Source organism: Panulirus ornatus, chromosome 1 (assembly GCF_036320965.1).
Source record: "Panulirus ornatus isolate Po-2019 chromosome 1, ASM3632096v1, whole genome shotgun sequence".
NCBI classification, from domain to species: domain Eukaryota; kingdom Metazoa; phylum Arthropoda; class Malacostraca; order Decapoda; family Palinuridae; genus Panulirus; species Panulirus ornatus.
The window spans coordinates 81,016,599-81,032,550 of record NC_092224.1 but is presented as its reverse complement, the minus strand read 5'-3'; the positions used below and the strand labels follow the sequence as shown (position 1 = coordinate 81,032,550).

Here is a 15,952-nt window from a genome sequence, read left to right as displayed (position 1 = left end):
TTCATTGGTTTACAAAGGTTTCAAGTATCATACCTAAGGGTTTCAGGAGGTATCTAAGGGGTTCAGTAGTAAACAGAGGTTTCAAGAATCATACCGAAGAGTTTCACGAGGTAACCCAGGGTTTCTAGTATAAATCTTAAGTGGTCCAAAGGGTATCCAAAGGGGGGATCAAAGGGGTATCAAAAGATTTTCAGGATCATACCTAAGGGGCTCAGGGGGGATACCAAAAGGTTTCTAGTATAAACTCTAAAGGCCTTAAGGGGTATACGATGAATGGTCCCCCTACCAATCTCAGGGGTACGGCACCTACCAATCTCAGGGGGTACGGCACCTTCCAATCTCAGGGGGTACAGCACCTTCCAATCTCAGGGGGTACGGCACCTTCCAATCTCAGGGGGTACGGCACCTTCCAATCTCAGGGGGTACGGCACCTACCAATCTCAGGGGTACAGCACCTACCAATCTCAGGGGGTACGGCACCTTCCAATCTTAGGGGGTACGGCACCTACCAATCTCAGGGGGTACAGCACCTTCCAATCTCAGGGGGTACAGCACCTTCCAATCTCAGGGGGTACGGCACCTTCCAATCTCAGGGGGTACGGCACCTTCCAATCTCAGGGGGTACAGCACCTTCCAATCTCAGGGGTACAGCACCTTCCAATCTCAGGGGGTACAGCACCTTCCAATCTCAGGGGGTACAGCACCTTCCAATCTCAGGGGGTACAGCACCTTCCAATCTCAGGGGGTACAGCACCTTCCAATCTCAGGGGTACAGCACCTTCCAATCTCAGGGGTACGGCACCTTCCAATCTCAGGGGGTACGGCACCTTCCAATCTCAGGGGTACGGCACTTCCAATCTCAGGGGGTACGGCACCTTCCAATCTCAGGAGGTACGGCACCTTCCAATCTCAGGGGGTACGGCACCTTCCAATCTCAGGGGGTACGGCACCTTCCAATCTCAGGGGGTACAGCACCTTCCAATCTCAGGGGGTACGGCACCTTCCAATCTCAGGGGGTACAGCACCTTCCAATCTCAGGGGGTACGGCACCTTCCAATCTCAGGGGTACAGCACCTTCCAATCTCAGGGGGTACGGCACCTTCCAATCTCAGGGGGTACGGCACCTTCCAATCTCAGGGGGTACGGCACCTTCCAATCTCAGGGGGTACAGCACCTTCCAATCTCAGGGGGTACGGCACCTTCCAATCTCAGGGGGTACGGCACCTTCCAATCTCAGGGGGTACGGCACCTTCCAATCTCAGGGGGTACGGCACCTTCCAATCTCAGGGGGTACAGGCACCTTCCAATCTCAGGGGGTACGGCACCTTCCAATCTCAGGGGGTACGGCACCTTCCAATCTCAGGGGGTACAGCACCTTCCAATCTCAGGGGGTACAGCACCTTCCAATCTCAGGGGGTACAGCACCTTCCAATCTCAGGGGGTACAGCACCTTCCAATCTCAGGGGGTACAGGCACCTTCCAATCTCAGGGGGTACGGCACCTTCCAATCTCAGGGGGTACGGCACCTTCCAATCTCAGGGGGTACAGGCACCTTCCAATCTCAGGGGGTACAGCACCTTCCAATCTCAGGGGGTACGGCACCTTCCAATCTCAGGGGGTACAGCACCTTCCAATCTCAGGGGGTACAGGCACCTTCCAATCTCAGGGGGTACAGCACCTTCCAATCTCAGGGGGTACAGGCACCTTCCAATCTCAGGGGGTACAGGCACCTTCCAATCTCAGGGGGTACAGGCACCTTCCAATCTCAGGGGGTACAGGCACCTTCCAATCTCAGGGGGTACAGCACCTTCCAATCTCAGGGGGTACAGGCACCTTCCAATCTCAGGGGGTACGGCACCTTCCAATCTCAGGGGGTACGGCACCTTCCAATCTCAGGGGGTACGGCACCTTCCAATCTCAGGGGGTACAGCACCTTCCAATCTCAGGGGGTACAGCACCTTCCAATCTCAGGGGGTACAGGCACCTTCCAATCTCAGGGGGTACAGCACCTTCCAATCTCAGGGGGTACAGGCACCTTCCAATCTCAGGGGGTACAGGCACCTTCCAATCTCAGGGGGTACAGCACCTTCCAATCTCAGGGGGTACAGCACCTTCCAATCTCAGGGGGTACAGCACCTTCCAATCTCAGGGGGTACAGCACCTTCCAATCTCAGGGGGTACAGCACCTTCCAATCTCAGGGGGTACGGCACCTTCCAATCTCAGGGGGTACGGCACCTTCCAATCTCAGGGAGGACACACGGTGCCCAATCTCAGGGGGTACGCACCTTCCAATCTCAGGGGTACGGTCAATCGGGTAGTACTCGACGGTCATGGGTACATTCCGTACGCTAACGGGGATTTTGGGGTAGACCTTCACGGGGTGCTAAATGGGGGTGCTCACACGGTACGACCCTGAAGTACGACGTACGACCCTTAAGTAGGGTACGACTCCAAGGAGGTACGATCCCTGAAGTTAATCGGTACGGACCCTGGGAGTAACGGATCCCTAGCGGGTACGACCTCGGTACGACGGTACACCCTGAGTACGACGTATTCGCGTAGTAATCGGGTACAATCCCTTGACAGTTATCGGTACGACCTTCAACATATAATGTCACCTTTTTCTCGTGTTGATTTTACATTCTCTGAAAGTTTGTTGACCTTAGGACTGATGGACGGTTGTACCCCTGTGGGTTGTGATGAGTACCCTGGTCGACTTTGACGTAGACCCTAAGGGGTCTGTACGAGTACACTGAGTGGTGACCTATAAATTGTACGTACCTGTTACTACACACCCTGCCAGACGAGTAAGACCTCAGCACAAAGTCACCTTCCTGTAAATATCACGAAAGTACGACCTTTAAGGACGACTAACGTGACCCTTGGGTGAGACGTCACTTACCTGACCAATTAAGGTTCGTAATCGTCATGTCAAGGGACACTAATGCTACCATCTACACCAAACACATCTCAGAGAAAGAAAGAAAAAGAAAGACAAAGAAAGGAAGAAAGATAGAAAAAAGAAATAGACTCATCTTTTTTACATACATAATTAACGATTCATAATTTCTTTTGCATTACTTGTTTTCCAGTACTAAAAAAACTCTTATCACTGTCATCCCAGTGTGTGTGACATAATCGCTTACTCCTTCCTTGTTACATAATCCTGCGTTACTCTTCTGTGTTACATAGCCCGTCGTGTACCGCCCTGTTACATAGTGCTCCATTGCTCTCCTGTGTGACATAATCCTTCATATACCATCCAGTTACATAATCCTCCATTACCCTCCTGTATTACATAACCCATCGTATACTACGCCCGTTACATAATCCTCCACTTTTTTGTATTTCACACAGTCCTCCACTACTTTCCTGTGGTACATAATCCATCGTATACCACCCCCGTTACATAATCCTCCACTACTCTACTGTATTACCAATTCCGTCATATATCGCCCTGTTCTTTAATCCTTCATTACTCCCCTGTGTGACATAACCAGTAATGTATCACCTTGTTACGTAATCCTCCCCCTCCTATGTTACACAGTCCATCATTTCTGTGCCCTGTTACCTGACACCCACACACCAGCTGTACTTCACACCCTACTCCGTGTCTTCATGTTACATAATCTGTCACTACCTCTTCCCCAGAGTGTAACGTAATTCATGACCACAACCAGTAGTATGTAACGTAATTCATGACCACAACCAGTTATATGTAACATAATTCATGACCACAATCGGTAGTATGTAACGTAATTCATGACCACAACCTGTTATATGTAACAAAATTCATGACCACAATCGGTAGTATGTAACGTAATTCATGACCACAACCAGTTATATGTAACATAATTCATAACCACGAACCAGTAGTGTGTAACATAATCCATGACCACGAACCAGTAGTATGTAACATAATCCATGACCACGAACCAGTAGTATGTAACATAGTTCATGACCACAATCGGTAGTATGTAACATAATTCAAGACCACAACCAGTTATGTGTAACATAATTCATGACCACGAACCAGTAGTATGTAAAATAATTCATGACCACGAACCAGTAGTATGTAACATAATTCATGACCACGAACCAGTAGTATGAAACATAATTCATGACCACAACTAGTATCATGTTATATAATCGTACACCCTCCCTTTTTTTCTTCGACCCTCTAACATCATCTTTGTTCGAAAACCCATTCTTACCTCACGCACCTCTCAGCCATCCTAACTACACCACTGGTTATCAGGTGATCTAATGAGCCACTTGGTCCTCCGAAGGAGTCTACATTTCCCTGCTGCTGGAAGTAGTGCAGTCATAGACTGCAGAAGCTTCTAGAAACGGCCTGGGTAACGTCAGGACTCTTCCATAGAAATTGGTCGAAGAATATATATATATATATATATATATATATATATATATATATATATATATATATATATATAATCCCTGGGGATAGGGGAGAAAGAATACTTCCCACGTATTCCCTGCGTGTCTTAAAAGGTGACTAAAAGGGGAGGGAGCGGGGGGCTGGAAATCCTCCCCTCTCATTTTTTAATTTACCCAAAGAAGTAACAGAGAAGGGGGCCAAGTGAGGATTTCCCCTCAAAGGCTCAGTCCCCTGTTCCTAACGCTACCTCGCTAACGCGGGAAATGGCGAATATAAAAAAAAAAAGATTAACTCCATAATTCATTGTAAAATCCGGATATATGAATAATGAATACGTTTCGAATTACTACTGTCACATTACCAGATTAACAGACTGTAACAGATAAAACTTATCACATTATTCCCTTTTTTATTTTTTTTTTTTTATCAAAGTGAATTGAATACGTGGTTGGGATGACAGTCATATCAAACAATTTCACTGATATCAACTTCCCTCGACTCTCGGACACTACTATATACGGTGATGCAGGGTCAGATAGTGTTATACTGTCAGCGACAGTGCTACGACACTAGACACTGCCACAGTGTGTCAGAGACAGTGCCAGTTGGCACGAAGCTACGTCAGAGTCAGTAACGAAACAACGACAGAGTGTCAGAGCCACGTAATACACAGTTCGTGTCAGGTGTCAAGTGTTCGGTACCAGAGACGGTGTCAGACACTACCACGTGGTGACAGACAGTTGCCAATAATGTCAGACAGTTCCTAGGTAACGTCAGGCAGTTCCTAGAAAACGTCAGACAGTTCCTAGGAAGCGTCAGACAGTTCCTAGGAAAGGTCAGACAGTTCCTAGGAAACGTCAGACAGTTCCTAGGAAGCGTCAGACAGTACCTAGGAAACGTCAGACAGTTCCTAGGAAACGTCAGACAGTTCCTAGGAAACGTCAGACAGTTCCTAGGAAACGTAAGACAGTTCCTAGGAAACGACATACAGTTCCTAGGAAACGTCAGACAGTTCCTAGGAAACGTCAGACAGTTCCTAGGAAACGTCAGACAGTTCCTAGGAAACGTCAGACAGTTCCTAGGAAACGTCAGACAGCACATGACAACCCAACAATGTCAGTGTCATACATACACGATGTTCAAACAACATCATGTGGTGCCAGACAGTACAAGACACAGTGTCAGAACGAAACATATTCACAATATCAAACTGGGCGTGACGGAAGCAGACACTACCACAGTACTAGACAGGAGTAGACAGTACCAAAATACCACACAATACCACCATACTAGACGGTGTGAGACAGAACTGAACAGGACCAGCCAATTCCTAGGCACATTTTTAGACAGAATAATGCTACTGTATCAAACGGGGATAGACAGTTTCGGACAGAACCCGTCAGCGTCAAACAATAGCAGACACTACCAGACAACGTCAAACAATACCAAACAATTCCAGACAGTACCAACGGTGGCAAACAGTACCACAAACAGTAAAACAGGTCCACACGGCACTAGAAAGTGACACAGACCCTGATGATACAGCTAGTGCCACAATACCGGCGACAGAGAGTACCAGACAGTGACAAAATACTGTCACAGTGCCAGAAAGAACTAGACACTGACCCAGAGCCAGTCACTGCACCATGCAGCACCAGGCAGAACCACACGGTATCATGCAGTCATAGACAGTACCAGACAGTGTCATTTACAGCAGACAGTGCCAGACGATATCAGACACCACCAGACACTATCAGACAGTGCCAGACGATATCAGACAGCACCAGGCACTATCAGACAGTGCCAGACGATATCAGACAGCACCAGGCACTATCAGACACTATCAGACAGTGCCAGACACCACCAGACACTATCAGACAGTGCCAGACGATATCAGACACAATCAGACAGTGCCACGGTGCTAGACAGGGTCATATAAAGCAGCACCAGACAGTAGGAGAGCGAGCGAGTGAGTAACCTCCCCCTGTGTGGTGTGTCGGCAGACCCGCCCCAGTGTCAGGGCTCGGCGGAGCAGCAGGTGGTGGCTGCCGTCAACACCTCCGTCACCCTCAACTGCCGAATGGACGCCGTCCCCGCGCCCGTGGCCTTCACCTGGACGCTGGCCGCCCCTCCCACCGACCCCGCCCACCAGGACGCCCACGACGTGCGGGGAGGCATCATCACCGGGGACGCCCCTCCGCCCCACCGGCCCCGGCTCATTGACCTGACCCCGGGTCACCCGCGGGGGCCAGGGGAGTCGTCGGAGGCCCGGGCCGGGTGGGAAGGCCCGCCCGGGTCGGTACTGCTCGAGCACCGGGTCCACCCACACGACCCCCGCAGCTCCAGCACCACGCTCACGCCCAACGCTCCCGCCCACGTCTTCTGCTACGCCCGCAACAGCGTCGGCCGGACCACCATCCCCTGCACCTACCTCCTCACGCTAGTGGGTGAGTCTCTCTCTCTCTCTCTCTCTCTCTCTCTCTCTCTCTCTCTCTCTCTCTCTCTCTCTCTCTCTCTCTCTCTCTCTCTCCAGCTATCATCACTATCACTGTCATTCCCATCACTATCACCACCGCCTCTCTCATCACTGTCACCACCACCACTATCACCAACACCACTGTCATCATTGTCATCGCCACCACTATCATCATTATCACCACCAACTCTGTCATCACTATCACCACCACCACCACCACTATCATCACTATCACCACCACCACCACTATCATCACTATCACCACCACCACCACTATCATCACTATCACCACCACCACCACTATCATCACTATCACCACTATCATCACTATCACCACCACCACCACTATCATCACTATCACCACCACCACCACTATCATCACTATCATCACTATCACCACCACCACCACTACCACTATCATCACTATCACCACCACCACCACTATCATCACTATCACCACCACCACCACTATCATCACTATCACCACCATCACCACCACTATCATCACTATCATTGTCACCAGATCCGCCTCAGCCGCCCCGGGACTGCAACGTCACTGTGGTGAGTGTGACCCGGCTGGAGGTCAAGTGTCATGACCTCCCACCGATGGACAGTGACCAGCAGGAGTTCGCGCAGGTCCACCACGCCCCCGGCATCAGCTTCGTCAGGTCATCCGGGGTCAGGCCCACCACCAACCTTGAGGTAAGTCCAGGTCACGCAAGGCCATTCACGGTTAAACAGGGGTCACTGACGGTCATTCAAGGTCAAATAGGGAGGTCATCACCACGTATATGATCACTCAGGGTAGGTCAGGGAGAATTTTTGCGGTCATCAAGGGTCATTTCCCATCACCCAAGGTCATCCTAGGGCTACCCAGTGTTATCTGGGATTAGACAGGGGTCATCCAGTGCAGTCTTCACTCACCCAGAATCGTCCATAATCATCCAAAGTTAATTAGTATCATTCTGTATTATCGCCTCCTTAATTCCTTGATTTCAACCCCTTGAGTACGACGACGTAACCCCTCGAGTGCGACGACGTAACCCCTTAAGTACGACGACGTAACCCTTCGAGTGCGACGACGTAACCCCTTCGAGTGCGACGACGTAACCCCTTCGAGTACGACGACGTAACCCCTTCGAGTGCGACGACGTAACCCCTTCGAGTGCGACGACGTAACCCCTTCGAGTACGACGACGTAACCCCTTTGAGTACTACGACGTAACCCCTTCGAGTACGACGACGTAACCCCTTCGAGTGCGACGACGTAACCCCTTCGAGTGCGACGACGTAACCCCTTCGAGTACGACGACGTAACCCCTTGAGTACTACGACGTAACCCCTTCGAGTACGACGACGTAACCCCTTGAGTACGACGACGTAGTCCCTTCGAGTACGATGACTTGGTCCTTTGACTATATAGTCATCGTACCTAAGGCCTTACGATTACTCCACATCCTCCAGGTCATTTGCGAAGTCATCCAAGGTCATATAACACGATCACAGGTTAGATGAGGTTATGTAGGCCACTAGTTACTGCTCTTCCTTCGCTTCGAAAATTCCTATCATCTTTTTTTCAAGGAACCTGTAATGATATTACCTACCAAAACATGGCGAACATTTCACAGGTAAACGCGCGGGTATTCCTTCTTATCAATTTTACTGCCGTAATAAAATAGTTTTTACGTTTACACCAGACGGCAGCCAGAGTATTAAGTTGCCACTCTGGCCACACAGATGTCGCTTTTAATATGCGTCTGCCAAGATGGTCAACAGATGGCGGTCATGGTGTTAGTTGCCCCGCAGGTCAACAGATGGCGGTCATCACGTTAGTTGCCCCGCAGGTCAACAGATGGCAGTCATCACGTTAGTTGCCCCGCAGGTCAACAGATGGCAGTCATGGTGTTAGTTGCCCCACAAGTCAACGGATGGCGCCCTAATCGCCCATCCAGTACCCCCCCGCAACCCACCCCCGTCACTCATAATGCCATCAAAAAATAATAATTCCTCCGCTAATTTCCACCACTGCCAATAATTACATTTCCCGGTGAGAATTACGCGTTGGTTTCCATCATCGACGCCGCCAAATAAATGAATACCCGATCGTGTGATGGGCCAGGAGGGAGGCTCAGCCAACATGGCGTGTACAATATTTCCCCACAACTATACATCTTCCTACCACTGGGGGGAAAAATATCATCCCTCTTATGTGATCTGTAATTCCCCGATATGCAACCTGTAATTACGGTCAAAGTTTGCATTGCAGACGCCATCCAAAACAGTTGAAACTGCTATGACCATTATGAATTCGTCTGGCGCTGAGGCATAAAGTAGAACCTTATCGATGCTAAAGGAGCTTTTAATATTCATTTTTCAGATTTATAAAGTCCTCGACCGTTTATAAATCGTGTATACGTAGAGTCGTTTAATTATTTATAATCAGAAATATGTAAGAGAATAATCAAGTCAGCGTTTTCTTTTGGTCGGCCATCGCGAGGCGGGGATACTACGCTAAACTCTTCCCTCCGCTGTCAGGGAATCGACGAAATGCCAAGAAGTCTTGTAACCTGGATATTCCCCGGCCACTATTTGTCTGGTGGAAGTCTTAAGTCGCGGGAAGTGTTCAGTGCTCCCTGCTGGGCTCAACAGCGAGCCGGGCGGGGAGCGTCCACTGGCAAAACCTAATGTGTTGTTATTTTCCCGGGATATGGCTTTTTGATGAGGTCCCACTCTGTCTGGTCCCGGATACTGCTCTCTCTCTCTCTCTCTCTCTCTCTCTCTCTCTCTCTCTCTCTCTCTCTCATATATATATATATATATATATATATATATATATATATATATATATATATATCGGGAGGATGCTTGGGAAAACATGTTTGCTTAATATCAGGCGAAATCCAGTGTATTTTACATAAACATCTGCGGAGAAGTTGCTGTGGAGGATTAGTGTTCGCTTTTAAACTCTGCCTTGAGTCCTGGTGCAGCAGGGACGTTAAGGCATCTGGAAAATACTTCTGACGTCTTCCACAAACTTCGTATGACACAAACTGCACGTAAGGAGAGCAGGAGGCTCGTGTGTGTGTGTGTGTGTGTGTGTGTGTGTGTGTGTGTGTGTGAGTGTGTGTGTGTGTGTGTGTGTGTGTGTGTGTGTGTGTGTGTGTGAGTGTGTGTGTGTGTGTGTGTGTGTGTGTGTGTGTGTGTGTGAGTTTGTGTGTGTGTGTGTGTGTGTGTGTGTGTGTGTGTGTGTGTGTGTGTGTGTGTGTGTGTGTTCTAATGGCCTGTATATGTACGTATTCGGAGGGAACCTTGCACTCTAGAGGCCCTCATCTCTTAATATCGCCTATCTGTCTTGTGCCTTTGAATTTTTCGTTGCTTGTCTGCGTTCACTTCATCTCGGCTATACCTTGTTCGACATGCACAGTGGCGTGTTACTGAAGAAAGAAGTGTCTATTCATGTCACTTCAGGCAAATTTTCCCACGTACTACCTTCTTCCTCCTGCTGTGTCCACTTCCTTTGGCGTCTTCTTCTCACTTCTAAAACAAAAATGGCCTACGTTAATTAGCATCGCTGTAGCCTCCTGTGAATTAATCAGTGGCAATCCTGGCCCACTCCTTTCCTCCAGTGTTGACAGACTGAGAGAAACTCCTCCCGTGCTTTTACCTCGCTGAACTGATCTTTGCTGCCTTCCAGTGGACCCTCTCCAGGAATTCTATATGTTCCGTGAAGAGGAGAGGTGAGGATGTTGAAGTGTACTCCAGCTTAGGACGAATCTCTTCCGCATGTATCATCCTGAACCGTCCATGAACTCTTCTGGAACTGTTCTTGAACACCTCTAGAATTGTCCTTGAACTCTTCTGGAACTGTCCTTGAACTCTTCTGGAACTGTTCTTAAACTCTTTTGGAAGTGCCCTTGAACACTTCTGGAACTGTCCTTGAACTCTTCTGGAACTGTTCTTAAACTCTTTTGGAACTGCCCTTGAACTCTTCTGGAACTGTCCTTGAACTCTTCTGGAACTGCCCATGAACTCCTCTGGAGCTGTTCATGAACACTTCTAGAATTGTCCATGAACTCTTCTGGAACTGTTCATGAACTCTTCTTGATCTATGAACTCTTCTGGAACGTCCATGAACTCTTCTGGAACTGTCTATGAACTCTTCTTGAACTGTCCATGAACTTTTCTTGAACTGTCTATGAACTGCTTTTGAACTGTCCATACACTCTTCTGGAACGTCCATGAACCCTTTTGGAACTGTCTATGAACTCCTCTTGAACTGTCCATATACTCTTCTGGAACCTCCATGACCTCTTCTGGAACGTCTATGAACTCTTCTTGAACTGTCTATGGACTCTTCTGGAACGTCCATGAACTCTTCTGGAACTGTCTGCGAACTCTTCTGGAACTGTCTGTGAACTCTACTTGAACGTCTATGAACTTTAAGGGTAACATTGAGACCGTGATCAACATAAACAGTTTCCTTTCTCAATTCTCTTGTAATGAACTGCCGGAGATAAGTTCGCAATGGATCCTCTCGCTGACCGATTCTTTTCGTCAGTATAATGCCAAAGTCCGATAAATTTTTACCCAGTCCCATCACTATGACTTCCCATTTATGTTTGAATTTCATCATCCATTTATCTCACCATAGTTACATTTGGATTCGGTCTCTTTCCTATCCACTGGACTCCCTGTTGATCCACACGAAATTAACAGTCCTGACGTCACTTGATTGACAAATCTTGACGTCATAAGCAAACAGTTTCACTTAATGAAGGCCACACTCGTTAGTGGTATAGTATTGTAATTCAGGGCTGCCTCTGTGTTACTTTTTTTTTTTCTTACCTCGTTGCATTTAACACACTGGCTCTCCTCCATTCGACTGGGACACTATTCTCTTCGAACCTGAGCTAACCCATACCCAGAGCGGCCTGTCTTGAGTTTGTCTTACTACCCTGTGGATATAGCGGGTCAGATGTCATCTGTTCCATGAAGTCGTTTGTGGATCAAGTTCCTTCGGAGGTCTTCCGGGTTCCAGGGATTCCATTTCAGTCGTTTCCAGGATACCTGCATTTCCTCGTTCCCTATATACACAGAACCAGGACGGCTGTGTTTACGTTTTCAGAACCTGAAAGGTAACTACGCTCGCAAACTATGTATTCAGATTCTCATAATTGCTCTCATCTGTGTCGACCACAGATTATGAGTTCTTTTAACTCAGTTATCTGATCCCTTAATAATTTGCTTCCTGCGAATTTAAGGAGTTGGTAGTGATGATCTGTCAATGATACTTCCTTTGTGCATCTTTTAATCCTATTTTGCCGTTTTGTGCCTTTGGTACTATAGTTTATATTTACGCCATAACGTTAATGGCTTTGTCGACTCTTCCTTCTGAATGAAACTTGTTAAAATGATCCAGATTCCTACAAATATTTGTTGTGAAGTGAGGAAAAAATCTTCAAATAAGAAGCTTCCTTTTTTCTCTCTCTCTTTTCTTTTTTCACCAGAGAAATGATATGGCTTCTGCCGATTGACCCTGAATTCGTTAAATGGTGCTCCACCCACCTCCCCCAAGGATCGCTCGTGAAACTACCAATAGCGAATTCTTTTATTTTCCTCGGGGACCTCTCCACCAGGTTGCTCCCAAGGTGGACGCCACTGTTAAAACCGCTTTGGACATGAGGTAAACGACGTTTTCATGAGGATCCTCTTCGAGAGAGAGAGAGAGAGAGAGAGAGAGAGAGAGAGAGAGAGAGAGAGAGAGAGAGAGAGAGAGGGGGGGGGAGAGACACCTGGGGGCTGAGCCCCTCCCTCCCTCCCCTGTTGGGTTACGTTAAAGCTGGGGGATCCTGAAGTGATTCCCCTGCCCCCCCGCCCCCCAGTACCCCTTCAGGTTGAGGATTAAGTGAGGCTGATTGGTTCGACTGTTTTTAACCCCCCACGTTTTCCCGTTACTTCAAAGCACTTCCCCGTGTTCTTTCCATTAATCGACTCCCGCTATGGAAAGTTTCTTGTTGCCCGTGTTTACTCGGTTGGAAGTTTGAACTTTCCCTTCCGTGACGTAAAGACTGTGTCGGGTGTATCAGTAAAAACGTAAAACGTCCACATAAAGACAGATATGTGTAGGCACCTCGATGATTACAGCAACTTTTCTTGTGTAAGAAAAAGCCATTAATCCATTTACAAAGAAGCGCAAGGAAAGTAAACAATGGCTTCTCTTTATACACCCCAGAAAATGAATTGTCTTTACGGTTGGGTCCGATGGATTTCAAAACGAACACTACAACTCAGTGTTGTCTCGGTAGGGTTGGTAAGCATGAATTCGAGATGCATTCCTTAATGATTATGACAGCTGTTCTGAACACTAATCATTCCCGAACTAGACGACAATCAACATGAATCAAACCTGTTTGAAAACAGTATATTTCTGATTGTATATTTCGCTTTACGTACATTGGAAAATATAATACAAAATATAATAAAAGTAAGGCTAATAATGTGAGGCAAGACTTTAGATTGTCAAAATCTTTCGTCCGCCGTGTCAAATTGTATAACCCAAAAATGCAAGGATATTTCTTTTGTCGTGTGTACATTCTGAACGCCGTCTGGCTTCTGCTTCCTGAAATATTTCATATATTGTAACTCTGCATTCCCTTGCCAGTTGACGTGTTATACCATTTGGTAATATATTTTTCTGTGTTCGTATGTATGTCATTATTCCCACCATAACGTCACTCAGTCCTAAAATGATGGATGTCAGTGAGCCATTTTATGTGTTCTTAAAGCAGGTGTTTAGTTCAAGTGGTTTTCCTTTTTCTACCTCATCGTGGTCTGGCATCTTGCTGCTTATCCTTCGGCACATCCTCCCTCCGCTCTACATCCCGCGTCAGTGATTACGTTTCCCGTGCTAGGCTTCACGGATACCATATATATATATATATATATATATATATATATATATATATATATATATATATATATATATATATATATATATATCCACTCCTCTGTAGATCAACAGCTTCGAAACTTAATATATCAGTCACCCACCGAACCCGTAACACATTCGTAAGACCTTCATCCTTCACAATGAATAATTTTCGCAAATAACAACAAATTCACTCATTCGTAGAGCTAATCCTTCGCAATGTCGTTTGGATTACGTTTCATATATATGTGTTACGTTCGTTATACGTCGTAATACATTTTATGATTAACGAATAACCATTCGTAAAATCTATTTATGAAGATTAATAAAGATCCGTAGTAGGTGAAAGTACATCATGGGGGGAAAAAAAGAAATGCTTGTGTGGAGGTTAAGAATGACGGGAACTACGGAAAAGTTTGGAGACCAGATGAGTGATAGTCTTGTTAGGTTATCAGCGGCAGCAACTCCTCTCCGATTTCAACTTCGTTATTCAGGGATTCTCCCGCCAAAAGGCTGTGCCATTCTAGTCAACACGACGCGTACCCTATCCCACAGGGTGCGACCCACAGTTTGGAAACCAGTGTTTTAGCCCAGGTGAACTCCGTCATGTATTGGTACTAAAGATTCTCTTGAATGCATTCCACGAACTTGAATCTCAGTGCATTCTCACGATCGTGTGGATCAAAGTCTATCTGGGCTATGCTGAAAAAATTTTCCCCGTATAAGAACCTGTCTACCACTGCACGAGGCTAAGCTCCCCGCTTCCTGCATCGTCCAGGTTCGTTCCTTCAGTTTCCTAAGGAATGTAATCTGGCTCAGTTGGTCGCCGGTGAGGAATGTATGATAACAATTAGAATTAGGTGGACTGTTTCAATCACTGTCCTCCTGCCCCACCCATGTACACGCACTCTCTCTCTCTCTCTCTCTCTCTCTCTCTCTCTCTCTCTCTCTCTCTCTCTCTCTCTCTCTCTCTCTAAAAAAAAAAAAAGTTCATTAACTATAATCACCTCAGGGAATCTGATAGTTTGTTCCTCCCCCTACAAGAGGTAATCTACATCCTTCGCTGATTAATCTCTCTCTCTTAACTTGTTATCTTAACGTCCCACAATAACTACCGTGTGATTTACCGTCCTTGCCTGAGTTTGGTCTCAAATACACTCTCAGATGTCTGGATTTGACTCGGCCTCCTCAGTCCTTCAGTCTACGTTCCTCGTCGTTAGCCAACGGTCACATCATCACTTGGAGCAGTCCATAATACACTGCTGTTTCTCCCTGTTCCTCTGGTGCTGGTGGAAGAACTCGTCTCTTGTTCCTTTGCCTTCTTCTTCCGAGATTCTGCGATTTTCCTTTGCTCTGTCTTTTCCCCCCACTCTCTGGCTACCAGTCTTTAAGCTCGTCCAGGGACATCCCCGGCGCCACTAACCTCCATCTTAAATGTAATCTTCAGCAGCCGGGTCCGTCCCCAGCCCTGCAGTACATTTCTCCATCCTCCTTGACCTTTTCCTTTCCTTTCGTCATCTCCTTCATGCCCAGGGCTTACCCACATGTCTAGTAATCCTCTTATATTCTCCTCTCTCATGGCTTTCTGTCTAGGAGTCACCATCCGTGTTTCCTTCTTTGATCCACATGTGGGTCGACGTACACCTCTCCAGCACCTCACGTCATTATGTGGATGATGTGTTCGTTGTATTTTCTTGCTTTCCTGCCTCTCCCTCAGTCTACTGCCATGCACCACCTCCCCCTCCTCATCCTCTCTCAACCTCTCTATGTCCATCAGCTTTAAGCGCTCCACCTTAATGGGCTGGACTTTTTTTTTTCATTCCAGCTCTTTACTGTTGCTAAACTTGTATAGTCTTCAGTAATGCTGCCGGTGGCTTAACGCCCTTCACTGCGACTTTGTCATTATGCTCTTCGTTGACACACGTTAAGTACTTCTGACACTGTCTGTGGCTTCTCCATCCCATTATCTTTTCCATCATGAGTTGGCCGTTCACTTATTTTTCTTCCAGCCTTATACGAAAAGGCTTCATATATCTTATTGTTTCATCTGCCTTATCAGTGGCTTTTTATGCAACCTTACCCTGCCACTGAACTATCTCCAGCAGCCTCACTACTTCAAACAAGAAGGTTCCGTATATCTTTTTTTTT

General features: G+C 47.1%; 2 protein-coding genes across 6 annotated transcripts in view; one reads left to right on the top strand and one right to left on the bottom strand.

Annotated features, from left to right (window-relative positions):
* Positions 1-9,205, top strand: part of LOC139750253 (uncharacterized) — a 427,080-nt gene extending 417,875 nt beyond the window's left edge. Inside the window, exons 10-12 of the mRNA XM_071664832.1 lie at positions 6,404-6,847; positions 7,400-7,578; positions 9,143-9,205. Of these exons, the coding sequence (XP_071520933.1) occupies positions 6,404-6,847; positions 7,400-7,578; positions 9,143-9,205 (686 nt within the window). The remainder of the gene's footprint in view (positions 1-6,403; positions 6,848-7,399; positions 7,579-9,142) is intronic.
* The window catches only part of LOC139750180 (protein ABHD18), a 429,672-nt gene that overhangs the window by 215,683 nt on the left and 198,037 nt on the right, over positions 1-15,952 (bottom strand). The gene's annotated exons all lie outside the window — the stretch shown is intronic.